The 14,377-nt window shown below is 42.4% G+C and overlaps 1 protein-coding gene across 1 annotated transcript in view; it reads left to right on the forward strand.

The window, feature by feature from the left end:
• COLQ (collagen like tail subunit of asymmetric acetylcholinesterase) overlaps positions 1–14,377 on the forward strand; it is a gene marked incomplete at both ends in the record, with an annotated part of 38,927 nt that overhangs the window by 3,315 nt on the left and 21,235 nt on the right. Inside the window, 3 exons of the mRNA XM_084213615.1 lie at positions 9,070–9,179; positions 11,103–11,198; positions 14,063–14,107. Coding sequence (XP_084069741.1) covers positions 9,070–9,179; positions 11,103–11,198; positions 14,063–14,107 — 251 coding nt within the window. The remainder of the gene's footprint in view (positions 1–9,069; positions 9,180–11,102; positions 11,199–14,062; positions 14,108–14,377) is intronic.

Genomic DNA, 14,377 nt, shown 5'->3' on the forward strand with positions numbered 1-14,377 from the left:
CGGAACCGTGGTGATGGGCAAGGTGGGCTGGGAAGAGCAGCTGTGTGGGGTGACAGCCGTGGCTGGGCAGCTCAGAGAAGGGACCTTGGCAGCCACTGTGGGGCTGTGCTGTGGGCAGAGGGCATTGTGCATTTGTGAGAGAAACAGCAGGAGAGAAAGGACACAGAAACAAGGGATGATTCCTGACATTGAGGGAGCTGGGATCAGGGCTGCCTTTCTGTAAAAGGAATATCTGACCCCATCATCAGGGTTTGGCTTTCTTTCCCCTGCAGGAACCCAAACTATTGTTATAATGGACAGCAAATATGTCAGGTGGATGTATTTTGTTTCTAAAGAGAGTAATTGTAAATATTTATTTATGTAAAATCACAAGAGAATGACTTATCAGAGTGTTTGCAAGAGAAAGGAAGTTGCAGAAGGAATTTAAAACAAGATGAAAAGTAAAAGCTTGAAGACTCTCAAAAGACAGCAGCCAGAGCCTGCTGGGAAAACAGCCCAAAGGGTGACTAGCAAGCAAAAATATCAGACCAGGGAAGGAAGCCTGGCTCTGTTCTGTAAAGGCAGCATGGGCCCAGGAGGTGCTGAGCATCCTGGGCTGAGCATCCTGGTCAGCAGGACACTGACCATTGGTCAGTGGGTCTCTCATGGAACAAACATAAGTAGAAAAGCTGGGGTTAGATTAAAATTCCTGATGTAAATGAGCCACTAGCAAAGGCTACATCTTCATCAGAAGAAGGAAAGCAAAGTATCATTGGCCATGAGAGGGCAGGCACCTAGCTGTGGAGCTGGGCAGCCAAAGGTCTTGGGGCAGGATGTCTGAGAGCTTTATGTCTTGTTTGTGATTCATATGAGCCTGAGGGAAACAAAATATTCTTTCAGTAGATTCTCTGTTCAGCTTCAGAGAAGAAAATAACCTTAGGATTGGCTGTTTTAACTTGATAGCCCAAATGAGTAGCTGGAAGGATAAGCCAGAAGAAGGAAGGCATAGTGTCTACCTTTCCAAGCTGATAAAGAAGACAATTCCAGAGCAGCCTCTGGGGAAAAGCTTGGACTGGTAGCAAATTAACAGCCTAGTGTGTTGTGGTTACTGTTGCTTTAAGTAAAGAGGTCTTTAAATAAGCAGAGTTTTAAAACCCAGTTGATTTGACTTTATCTGTATATTCTCCCCTGGTAGATATGACCTGTGAAAATCCCAGACTGGGTGTCCTGCTCTGGTCAATGTAGAGGATATCCAGGAAAGAAATCAGTTTAGGACTCACAGAGCTTCTCTGGTGGTGTATGCAGCAAGACTTGTGCTGAGTAAGGCAAGAGCAGAGCAGCCAGCTCTGCTGCTGCTCAGCCTGTCCCTGACTCCCTGCCTGCATCCACCTTCTCATCAGCAAGGGCAAAGGAAGGAACACTGATGTCATCCTCAGTAGCCAAGGTCCCCCAGAGATGCTCTGAAATTCACAGTAAACCCGTGAGTAGGAGCCCACTTGATCCTGGGGGTAAGAGACAAGGAAAGTACATCAGAGGCTGTTCAGGAGTTTGGCCATTTGCCTTGCAGCAGTAAATACAAATCAGAAGAAGACATGGCCTCTAGTGAGGAAGCTGGAACCTGCTTGCAGCAAAGCTCCTTAAGTGCAGCCCTGGTCTTGCATACAGGAGAAGGAAGAGGCTTCTGACATGTTTATGGCATTACTGGTTGACAAGGTTCTTCTCTTGCCAATGAAGGTTCAGTGATAATGGAGATGAAGGGAGGGAGTTCAGTGAAATGCTGTTGAATATTGTGACATTCACTTGTTGGGTTGTGAAGAAGTCCTCCAGCTGCCAGGGACAGAGGTCAGTACAGGAGCTGAGGCAGTGCTTGCTTGGCTTTCCAGCAAAGGAAGCAGTAACTGATCTGGAGGTTTCTCTATAACCTCTGAATGCTTCCGACAGGCAGCACTTCCCAAAGGGAACCTCAGCTGAAAGTGATCCGCAGCTGACGTGGGGATCCAGCTGCTCCACGTTGTCCATGCTGTGCCATTGCCATGCCACTGCCTGTAGCCCATGGGTATTGGACATGCTGGTGAATACTAGATTTTTGTTATCAGCACACCAAAAGGTGGAGGCTTAAATTCCAGCACAGCAGAGCAAGCTGTTCCAAAATCAGGTGTTTTCACTGAAAGGATAGAAGCTCCACCAACAAACAATCCAAAGTGCTGCAAAATCAGCTCAGTCCCCGTGTAGCTGTAGAGAGATGGTGCTGGCAGGCCTCTGCCTTTAGTACAGACAGTTCATTTGTGGGCATGTCATTATTACCAAAGCCCTGCACAGGAGGGGAACAGTCTGTGCCTTCCCATTTTAGCCTCCTTGCATTTGACAATCTGTTTCCTATCAGACACTGAGGCTTCCCATGGGTCAGCTCTTGGCATAGAAGCACCAGCAGCATAACTGCAGCAAAAGAAACTGCTAATCTCAGTTAAAACCGTAGAAAAGTATCACTTGTGTTCAGACAGGAGGACTTTTGTTGTCACAATAGCCCCTGTACCCCTGCAGTCTTTGGCTCCTGGCGCTAGGGTGGTGTGTGGCTGCAGACCCATCTGTGGTGCAGCACAGCACTCAGCCAGGACATGGCCAGGAGATCTGCCTGGTGTTGCAGCTTAGAAGGTGGAAAAGAACAGGGCAAGACCTTCAAATCTAGGGAGAATTGTTTGAGGAAGATCAGAAATAAACAAGAGAGGAAAAACTCTACAGGAATTAACAGACCCCTGCCTAGGTGTTCTCTTTCTTCCCTTCTCCTCTCCAAGGAATCACCCCTTTAATGGGAAGGAAATTGTGGGGACTCTTTCTGTAGTCACACAGCTGTGATGGTAAAAGAGCATTTGGGAAGACAAGATGGGTGTAGGAAAACCAGAGGGGAGAACTGAAACATTGTGGGGAAAACAAGTTCACCATTTTTCTCCGGAACTAGCAAGAAGGTATGGATAAATGTAGGCTTCTGGAGAATGCACACAAGTCGAGGCAGTGCTACAATTTCAGTTTTCTTCTACCCAGGAAAGTGATTATGGCGTGTTTTTACCAGCTTCTTGAAACTATAGAGTTGACAATTTTTTCCAATACAAAGTCAATGCATAGTTGGGTTTTTTGGTCAAAGGCAGAAGAACAAAGTTGGCTGGTCTGGCAATCTGTTGCAGCAAGGGAGTCATGAGGAATTAATCTAGTTGATGGCAAGAAGCTTTCAAAGAAGAATTGAGAGGCTTTTTTCTGAAGCCTTTTTGAGCACACAGCAACACCCACAGTCTCATAGGGATTGTCTGGGACTGTCTGAGCATATGGTGGAGCAACATCAAAGTCAAGAACATGTTTGATCTATGCCAGCACTGACAGATTATGATCTTGCACTTGCAGAAGGGTGGAACTGGTGTCTCTCAGCTTTGTTGCTACTGATCTTACACAAAATAGGAGAGGACTGTGTGGCAGTGAATGACATGCAGAAGTCTTTCAGGCCAGCCTGCTTTAATCTTTCTAGCTTCAGGCTCTTCTACAGATTACAGTAAATTCTTAGGCTTTAATACTCAGAGTATTTATACTATTGCTCTGGTGTGAAGAGCAGTTGAGTTTTATGATCTGGCTCATAAAATGAGATGAGGTATTGTAATTCACCAGATGGTACTGTAATTGAGTTATCCCAGGACTCGTAGGACTTGCTTAACTTCTCTGTGCCTCAGTTTCTCACACACTGATGGGAGTGCATAGAATTGTCAGCATTGTTTAGCAGTGCCTATAGCTCTGGATCTCTGCAATAGAAGGAAAATTGCACAGAATGGCCCTGTCATGGTTATTAGGGTTTATAAGACGCAGGTTCACTTTACAAACCCGTTTTATAACCCACTGAAGTGCTACACCCATTAGATTTTACTGGGATTTTTCATTGTTTTGTGAAACAGAATGCAGAGCCAACACAAGCAAATCCTCCTCTCTCTCTCCCTCCCTGTACTGATCTCAGATTTTTCCTTCTGCAATCAGTCTGAGAGAAGAGTGTATAATCTTCTGGTGTATGTGTTGTCCTCATGCATGCACATACACACAGATAAAATAACCAAAATGTTACATACAGGAAATAAAAGACCTTTCTTTTGCTAAAAAATCCCACAGGCCCCTGTGCTCTCTCACATCTTGCTGTGCCTGCAGTGTTTTTTAGGGCTGACCTCAGAGATGCAGACATCCCTCTCTCCCCAGCCAGGCTGCCAGAGCTGCAGAGGGACGTGGGCTCAGTGTTGGGTGGGGATGGAGGACAGAATGTCCTTGCTGCTGTGGCAAGGTGAATATCCAGACCTGCTGTCCAGCCAGGGATCATGCTATTGTCAAGCTTTGGGAACACTGACTGATTTTTAAAGACATTTATTTGTTTGTTTGTTTGTTTGTTTGTTTGTTTCTGAGTGTGCATCCGCTAGTAAAGTACTGCTGCCACAGCCTGTGGTTCTTTAAAGATTAAAAATGAGGCACTTTCAAATTTTTATGAGATTTTTCTTGACTGGGCTAGGTAAACCTTTAGAGCTTAGTGGTCTTTTTCTGCCTAAAGAATGCTATGATTCTATTAAAAGAAACTTGCAAGGTTTCATCTGGATTTCTTCGTTTTCTAAAATTAATTGAAATAATTTCTGATCTGCTTTGTTCTGTTTCTTAAAGAGTCTGAAGCCCATCTTAAGCAAAGGGAAATTAGCAGCAGGGCAGAGCTGCATCTCTGTGTCTCATTCTGTAACTCCCATGGGAATTTCATGGGTCACCACCTCCTCCACACAGACATCATTACCTAAGCTTGATATATTTCTTTGGCATATTTAATGTGGTTTATAGGAAAGGATATATTGCAGCCATCAACTACAAGGCTCAGGTTCAAAAATGTACTGAGTGATGCAGAAAATTCACTAACTTGACTGTTCAACCCAGCTCCAAACACAGGCTGTATTCTCATCTCTGCTTATATGTCCTTAAAGCACTTTGGGTCAAAAAGTTTCATAAAACACTCTTTAAAGAAGCATGCATTGGTGATGCTGGCACTTATCTTTGGCATTTTGAAGGAGAGCTTAATACCTGCATCTGCTCTGTAAATAAAGGCACCTTTAACAAGCTCTTAAGCTTTCCTAACTAAAGAGGAAATGTGCCCTAGTTGCTTGCAGTAGATGTCCAGACTGGACCTGGGTGGCTGCAGCCTTTGGTGCTCTGCTGTCCTTGCAAGGAAGCTGAGAGGAGCCTGAATGAATGACAACAAAGCAGATGAAAGGCTCAGTTTCAGCTGGACAAGCCCACATTCATTAACTGGCTGCTCTGCCCAGCTGGTTTATTATTAATTCTGAGTGCCACTGAGTGGGAGAAGCATCTGTGATGGGTGTCAGCCCTCAGAGGGCTCTGTCCAGCAGAGCCCTGCCTGTCACAAGCTGGGCAAGCCACCAGCCCTTCTGTCAGGGTGAGACTTTGGGTAATAGCTCAGCTTCCCCTCAGGGCTTGCTGGATCAATGTGGTCATAAATAGGAAGGGAAACACATGTTAAGTATCCTTTTCCTTTCTTGTCCTTTCCTCCTGGTGTTCAGCCTACAGCTTTGTGATTTTAGGATGAAAGTCACTTCCATGGTTTATTTATGATATTTTTTTCAGTGAAATCTTGTAAATCTGACCTGAATCCAGCAGAGTATCTCTGATATTTCTGTTGCAGCTGTAGGGTTGAAGATTCTTCTAGGATTTGCCCTGGGAGGCCTCATAGACCTCATATGAGCCCCACTCCAAGGGACTCAGCCTGGGTGAAGGTTTGTCTCTGGCTCTGTGTTGCACCATCTTGAATAAGAGTTCCCAAATCCCAGCTATTGTCACAAGAAATCTGCAGCAGCAAAATGAGGCACCACACCCTATCTAAAGTACGTTGTTTTCTGAAGCTACCATTGGCAGTACACCCATAGATTTATAAAGTCACTTTCTGGAACTGGATTAACTCATAGCCTTGACCATAAAAATAACCTGAGAATGTAAACATGTTCTATTTCAAAAGTGATTATTTTAAATTTTATGTTCTTTGAAAACAACTGCCTCTTGGACAAGTCCTAAAAGGATTTTTTTCACTTTGTCTTTTTTCCTATTGAACATGTTCTTTGGCATTGGAGTTGTTGAAAGAGCAGCTTCCGTGTGAGAGGTGCAAACGCATGCTCCGTGTAGGCAGGCTCTTCATATTTCACAGAAAACTATGACAGTTCCTATTCTTGGGCTGAGATTCTTTCCACTGATGGGGACTGGGGTATTCTGAAGCTGTGTTTAGCAAACAAAGCTAACCTGGGGCCTAAAAATACGCATTGCAATTGCAAAGAGCCTGTGAGCCTGCCAAGGTAACCCTTTTGTGATATAAATCAAGGCAATACTGTAATAGTTGTACATCTTGGACACATTGCAGTTACTGACAAAAGCCATACCAAGGAAATGGGGTGCTCACTGGAAGAGCAGATTACAGCACTCCTACCTGCAGTCCCTTTGGGAATCATTGGGGTTTTTGCTCCTTCTGCTGTCATATCACCTGTCGTACCTGAGTGGGGAACGTTCATTGGTCTGGAATCAGTCTTTTCTTAAATATTTGCTTGAAAAATGCACCTTCCAGAGCAGAGCCAGGGTTTCTGATGGAGCGCCTGAAATATTAACTACCCAGGTCATTACATAATTGATACCTGTCCTGCATAGCAATACCTTTACTATTAATGGTATGTAATTACTTGCTGTATAATAATAGTGTCTATTAGAATTTAGTATCTATCTATAGGAATAGCACCTATTAGTAACAGTGTCTAATAATATCTACAGTAATAGTATCTATTACTGTTACTGGTAGTTAGATTTTGCTTGTCTCCTCATTGGGATCAGTACATGCTATCACTGTTCATAGCAGCAAACCCAGAGTGGGCTTCAACCTAACTTGTGTTAAGTAGAATAAAGACCGAAATCAGGGGCTTTTTTTTTGCCATCTCACTTAGGTATAGTGTTTTTCACAATAAAGCTGTTCCACAGATTTTTCAGGCTTTTCTTCTAAAAAGGAGAATACACATTTTTTATAACCCAGGACTGGAATTTACTCATGAGGATGTGACAAGTATCATATTAGAACTATAGCTCTACATCCATATTTAATCTTGTGTTTGCAAAATATTTAAAGAACAAAACTTTTTTTTTTTAAGTAGGAGTACAGCTGCAGTAATGTAAACCTTTTTTCCTGCAGAAAAAGAGTTGCTGGAAGAGATCTCGTAGCAGCTAAACCACATCAGGCTAGTTTTGATATTCTTATTCTCATTGAATATGATAATAATCCTACTGAAATTTTAACTAGACCATGAAATGAGGTGATACTAAGAAAGATTACATTGGAATGTGGCCTAAAATAAAGTAATAATCACACTTTATGCCCTGTTAAATTACAAGCTGTCCATTACCTTAATTCTCCATTATTTTGTCCCAATGCAATACATTCAAATTCAGTCCTGAAACACAGACAACCACAGAAGTTGTGTGTTAAAAGTTGAAAAAATTGTTTACAGCTGCATAACAGTGGCTGAATTCAGGTTAAGCTAATATAAAACTTAATATCTTGGTATTTTATTACATATAAGTTCTGGAGACAGGTGACTCATACCTCTGTTACTTTTTAAAGGACACTGGAATTTCAGTACATATTTAAGCTTTAAATTGAAAAATATACCTTTTTTAATATATAAATCTTCTGCCTTTCTCTTAAATTGAAGTTTTTGACTGAGTTTCAAATTTTTGAGGAAAAGCTGAGAAAGAGTCTTCATTATGGACCCTTCCAGAATTCAACTGACTCAGGTCTCCAAGACATCATCACAAATTGTGTTTTAATAGAGAAAAAAATATCTGAATGACATGAACTACCCCAAATGCTCCTGAATCCCACTCCTCTGGGCAGCTCTTTTCTGTGCTTCAGGACTGAGAAAATGCCATCCGCATTAACATGGGATGGTGGAACTGAGGTAATATTTTTTCTGAGACATTTGAAAAACCAGAAGTAACTCTGCTCTTGCCTTACCTTGAGATGTGACTAATATCCAGCCTGCAATTGATTTGCACTCAAATCTAGCAATTTCATCAGGTTTGTCTTCCCAGAAACTTAATTTAGAGATTTTCTATTAATACCAGATACTTCACCATAGGCTTTTCTTCTTGGCTCCCTGCCACCCTTCAATTCACAGACACCCATTCCAGCTGCCACTAGCCGGAGGAAGAAACCAACAGGCATAAATAAATATTTGCTATCCTTGGAAAAACCTTTGAGGAAGGTTCTCACTCTGATCAGAGATGTATTTCCCAAAAAGCAAATAAGATTCAGAGGAAAAAAATACAGTGTATAAATGCACCATCTTAATATCTTCCTTTGTGAATTTTGGTCACAGCCTCTTTCAATGGAAGTTTACCTCTCAGAAAATGTTAAATACACTGCCAAACACAACTGAGGTCCTGTCTTACCAGTCAGTGACAAAGCTGTCAACTAAGTTTGGCTTGTGGGGTATTTATTCTTAGGGATGATGCACAAATCAGAAATACAGCAACCTGGTTGCGGTTCCAGAGGAAATACAAGTCAATGTCTTGTGGAACAGCTTCTCACTTCCCACTTAGCACAGAAGTGCCTGAAGTGATTCAGTTCACAGGGAAGGTGATGGCCAACTGCACTGAGTGCTTTCCTGGTGGCAAGTGGGCTGTGTAACAGGGACCAGAAGATCTATTTGTAACAGGCTTTTGAAACAGAGGGTAGAGAAAACAATAAATGCTTGATTCCTTTTCTGATGTGACCAATCTGGAATTTTTGAGATTCTGCTCATGTCAGAGCCACATTTAGAGCTTAGAACTCTCCATAGCCTTTGGCACAAAAAGGAACTTAGAGACTTAAGAGTCCACCAGGTTTCTTAAACCCCTGCTTGGATTACAGCACTGTAATCAATGCATACAGGATGTAGGACAGTGCTCTGTGAAATGGCAACTTCTCTTATTCTGTAAGAAATGATGGTGCTATTGTGTGTGTATTATGATTCAAGACCACAGATGAGTGTTTGTGTTGAACAGATCTCCCTTGTTTGGAGCAGAAGAAGCAGCACTGCAGAGCATGCTGCCTCCTTGGCCCCCCTCCACCGCCCCTGTTCCCACCACCGTACTTCAGGCACAGCTGGAGCACTGTAAGTGTGGCTTTTACTTCTCTTACATTAGTTTCTCCTTCTTTTACATGAGTTTTACTTCTTTTACATGAGCATCCTCTCAGACACTGCTTCATGGTGTCACTCAGCAAACCTGCCTGGCTGTGCTGATGTGGCCCTGAGAGGACAATCAAACAGCATCCCAGACTGGGGCTTGAAGTAAATATCAAATGGATCAAGGAATGAAATGAGGCTGGAGTTGTTCTGCGGTTAATTCAATTAACTTTATATATTTTCCTTACTCTACATTGAAACCCTCTTAGAGTGAGGCAATCCTGAACCAGAGGAAATGGCAGCACAGTAAACCAGGAAGGACAGAAAGGTAATTTTCCATCCTGCACAATGATTTCTGGGTGTATGTCCTGTCCTGCATCACATTTGCCTTACCTAGTGGGACGAAATGAAGGTCCTGAAGTCCTCCTGTGAAATCTATCCCCCATCATTTCATTTCGCAGAAACACATATGTGTTTGAGATGCTGCTATCAGTTTTCACTCACCCACCTATGCACAAACCTGCCATGTGTGATAAATGTCCATACACATGTGCTGGCATAAGCATGTGCAGGATACAATGGGAATAAGACACAGCAATTTGCCCAAGTACTCTTACTGCAGGTTCTGCTAACTACAACATATCCTCCATCCCAGCATTAAGAATTTTTCTACCTACTCAGTAATTCCCGTGACTTCATTTTAATATTAATTTACCATATTCAAACACTGCAATTATTACTAGTGTTCTAAATAAATTATTAAATAGTAAATAATGTAAATAATAGAAATAATATCAATAATGTAAATAATAATGTAAATAAATGATAATGCAAATAATAATAATAGTAAATAATGAGTAGTAAGATGTCAGACAAGAAGTTACCCAAGAAAAAGTATGGTGTAAAATCCTTCATTGCCTTCTGATCAATCAGGATTGAACTCAGGCTTCTGTTCTCTCCAGACCTTTGCCTTCCTCTCACCTCCCCTGCCTGTGCCTTTATTTCCACAGAAGGGAGATCCAAAGCCAGGATCTCTTTAGGAACATTGTATACTCCTTCAGTAAGAGTGAGACTGGGACCAGGGTCCCAGAGATTCCTTCAAGCAGCTTAGAGAGTAATCTGAGCCTAAAATCACCCTTCACACCATCTCCCCATAAAAACATGATATGGAAATAAGCAGTTACAAGCAGGGTGGGAGCCATGTGAATTAAACCATGAGCAGTTTGTTCTTTGGAGCCTGTAGTCAGAGCTTTACTGGAAAATGGCCTTTTCTCTAGGAAGCTGGAGATTGGTTGTATTGGTCCAGTGCTTCTGGCTCAGTGTTCATCTGTATTTCCAGGGGAGATCACTTTTGTCACAGGACATAAATAAGGCATTTCACTCATGAAAGCTTAATGTTGAAGTCAGAAGATCAGACATTCATTGATCATTTAAGGCACTGGCTCTGATCTGCAGTGAATGAATGCCTCTGGGTCAGTATTTTCTGGAGCGAAGTTCACACTGCCTGTGCCCTCCCTGGGTGAAGTCTCTATTTTTAGAGCAAGGATGTTATTCCTGGAGAGGAGCTGCTGCAGGCAAAGTGGGGCAGAGAGGGCAGGGTCAGGTCTAAGAATAGGCCAGGGTCCCACGCTGGCTCGGAGGGGCAGCCCGGCTGCAATGTGTCTCTGGGAGAGGAAGAGGAGGAAGAGGAGGAAGAGAAGGAAGCATGGGACAGGAGGCTATGCTGAAGTGCCAGTGTTCAGACATCCATGAAGACAACCTTGTGACAAGCCCCAGACTTCTCCCAAAGGGAGCACATTAACTCTTTTGAGGCTCTGCTGTATACCCACTGCAGGGTGGCTGGAATTTTATGCATTTCTCCAACAGGCTACATGTGGCTGCATGTTCACTCATATGTTTGATGTTTCATAGAAGCTGGATATGGAAGAGTTGTGTCATGAGCTCCAGATAATACAGGCTTCCTCTCTGCCTGAATTGCACTGCTCTGCAGGGCCTCCTGGCCCCCAGGTGAGTGATGCACATGTGATGGAGCCACATTGTTCTCTCACTTGCTCCAAACTCTTTACAAAGCTGTGAAACACATGAAAATGCTTTTTTACCACCCAATAAGCATGCCAAGCTCTGGCTAAATTTCATTTTGATATGACTGCATAAATCATGTATGTTTTTTACCCTATGTTCTCATCTCTGCCTTACACACTTTACTCTGTTTCAAGTTCACCCTTCATTTTTTGTGGAGTTTTACAGTGGGTAGCACCCACCAAAAATCACAGATGTGTCATCACTTCCTTCAGATGCTTCTTGTCAGTTTTTTTCTTTGCTTTAGACTATGTTGTCTATTTTTGTGAGGACAAGAGCCTGTGGAGTGGATGCACAAGGCATAAAATGGACTGGGATGTTAGCAGAGTACATCCCTGAGAAGGCAAACATCTGCAGTAAAATCAGGGGCAAGGAGGGGCTTAGCAGGGCACTGGGACGGGATTCAGGAGGTGCAGGGTCTCCTAGCTTTACCTGCAACATTTCTGCCTCTGACTTGCTGGATAATCTCAGACCAGTTTTTTGAACTCATACCTCATTTTCTACAATTTATTCTTTCAGAAATCTTCAGAGGAAGGTCAGAAATCTTAGAGTCACATAACAGTTCGAGTTGGAAGGGACCTTTAAAGGTCAACAAGTACAACCTCCCTACAATGAACAGAGACAATGCAACCATACCAGGTTGCTCAGAACCCCATTCAACCTGGCCTTCTTCTTGTGAGGAAATGAGCCACCTCTAGAGGGAAGTTTTCATGAACACTTCTGTACTGTCAAGAGGATCACCCATTTGCCTTTTCATTCCAGTTCCCTCCAAAGAAAATGGAGACTTTTCATGGAGAGGCACTTCCAGTTCCTGGTGGGGCACAGGTGGTCCCAATCCATGTGCTGTGCCTGGTGCCTTGGGACAATGAGCTTCCTCAAGCCCCTGGGTGCCAGTTTATTGCCATACAGCCAGAGGCAGACACAGCTCAAAGCCTGTGCTCAGCAAAGATGTGGCTGAGGCTTTGGCAGCCTGAGAAGGTAACAGGTACCCAAGCACTATTTAAAAAGTATGGACAACACATCAAAGTGAAGGCTCAGTTATGTGGCAAAAAGCTGAGCTTTAATTATTTATAAGTCAGTACTTCAGAAGGTAATTGGAAAGTCTAGAAGTTTCAAGGTGAAAGCCACAAAGTCTTTTTATAGAATCATAGAATGGTTTGGGTTGGAAGAGATCATCTAGTTCCAGCTCCCCATGAACTTTGTCTTTATTGTTTTGCCATTTTGTCTTTGCTGAGATGCAAGGTGGAGAAGATTCATTTAGTTCATGAGACTGGAAAAGTGAGGTCAGAAGTGATGCCTCGTGTTTGCCTAGTTCTGTCTTGAGGAAAGTCTTCTCTGCATTATGAAACAGCCTTGCGGTGTGATTGGCCATGATCCAGAGTTGCTGTTCATATGAAAAAACCACTTGTTATTTCAGTCTTTGCTAGACTGTCTTTAAAAAAAAATCTCTTGATAGTCTCTCTGACTTAAACTGCAAGAAAGTAATTTTAATTCTATTGTTCTACAAAGTCCATTGCTATAAATAATATTAATCTTGCTACCAAATGACCTATGATGCCTCCAAGAACATTTTTAAATAGAGCAGGCTGGCAGGTTTTATCATAACAGCAGACAGTAGGATGGGTATAACATGGCTTTGGAATTTTTAATTACGAATTACAGGACTGTGCCTTGTGCAGGGACAATGTTAGAACCAGCAGCCTTTTGGGAAATACTTTTGTGACAATAGCCACCTGCAAAGAAATACTACCATTACAAAGACATCTAGTAATTACTTCTGAATTCTTCTGTAGCTTACAGGGCTTTCAGATGAGTTGCAAAAGCTCATATAGTTGACTCATAGCTGAATTTTAATAAATTTCCATAAGAAGGAGAATTAAATTTGTAATGGTATAACTTTGAGTGTAATTCCTCCCATGTGTATCCTGTGGTAAAAAGAAATAAATAAGATAACATTTGGTTCTGACTCTAATAGGGTACAATCATTTTCACTACTGTAAACCTAAAATAACTCTACTGGCTAAAGTAGTTGGAGTAATTTGTGTCTGAAGGTAGATTTTGCTCCTATTTATGTACAGTTTTATCACATTTTGGACAGTATAAGACATGCAGGATCCAAACCTGGAGGGAGTGACTTTTACAGTGAATTTAATGCTTCTCTGATGCAGGCTCATGGGATTATTTTCCTTAGTCATCTAAAAGTAAAAGATGATCTGCAAGCCAAAGCCTTTTAGAAACAAAACTGTTTTCTGGTGGTTTTTTTCTGAGAAAAGTGTTCAAGGTCTCCCTGGATTAAGAAGTCTCCTGAAAGGAGAATCAGCCTTGTTTGACAGAGAGAAACATTTTCAGAATTCAGAAATGGGGCAATCCCAATGTCCATCCCATCTTGCAGAGCCCACCCCACATGTTTTATGCTACTTCCCTTTCCACCCCTTGGGCTGACCTCTTTTGCCAGCCGATGTGGTGTCTCCATGTCCTGGTTGCTAATTCTTCAGCACTCTGATAACTTCTGATAACTTTTCGTTTGCCCCAGGCTTGTTTTTCATGCAGATTCTCCTCATTTATGAGATTCCCTGCCCTTCCCATTCCCGTGTCAGCCCAACTCTCCATCCTGCTGCTCAGCAGTGGCACAGACCTGGTGTTTGGAGGCCACATTCAAACACAGCACCCAACACCTCAGGTCCCAGGAGACACATACAGGGTCTAGGGCTGATGGAACACAAGTACCTCACTAATGCAGTTTAATAATTGTGTTAATTAATAGTGTTAATAGTGTTCATGTTCCTCCCTAGGGTCCACAAGGAATTCCTGGTAAAATGGGACCAAAAGGGGAGAAAGTAAGTGTCTGCTGTCATGGAGTTTGATGTGCTTTTGAGGAGCAAAAAAGCAGGGGAGGGTGTTTGTTCACTTTTTTCTTTGTCTGTTTAGAGAATGGTGGGCCTTATGAATGGAGGGTTTGGGTTTAGCTTTAATTTGAATGTAAAGCTGTAACTTGGCTTGAAGCTATAATTTTATACTTAGTCTTTCTGTGTTTATTTTCAGTCTTGAAGTATACTTTATGTCTTCTTTTGCGACCTATGTTTAGGGTATGCTTTGAGAAAGCATCT

This window comes from Fringilla coelebs, assembly GCF_963513975.1.
Source record: "Fringilla coelebs genome assembly, chromosome: 1".
Lineage (NCBI taxonomy): Eukaryota > Metazoa > Chordata > Aves > Passeriformes > Fringillidae > Fringilla > Fringilla coelebs.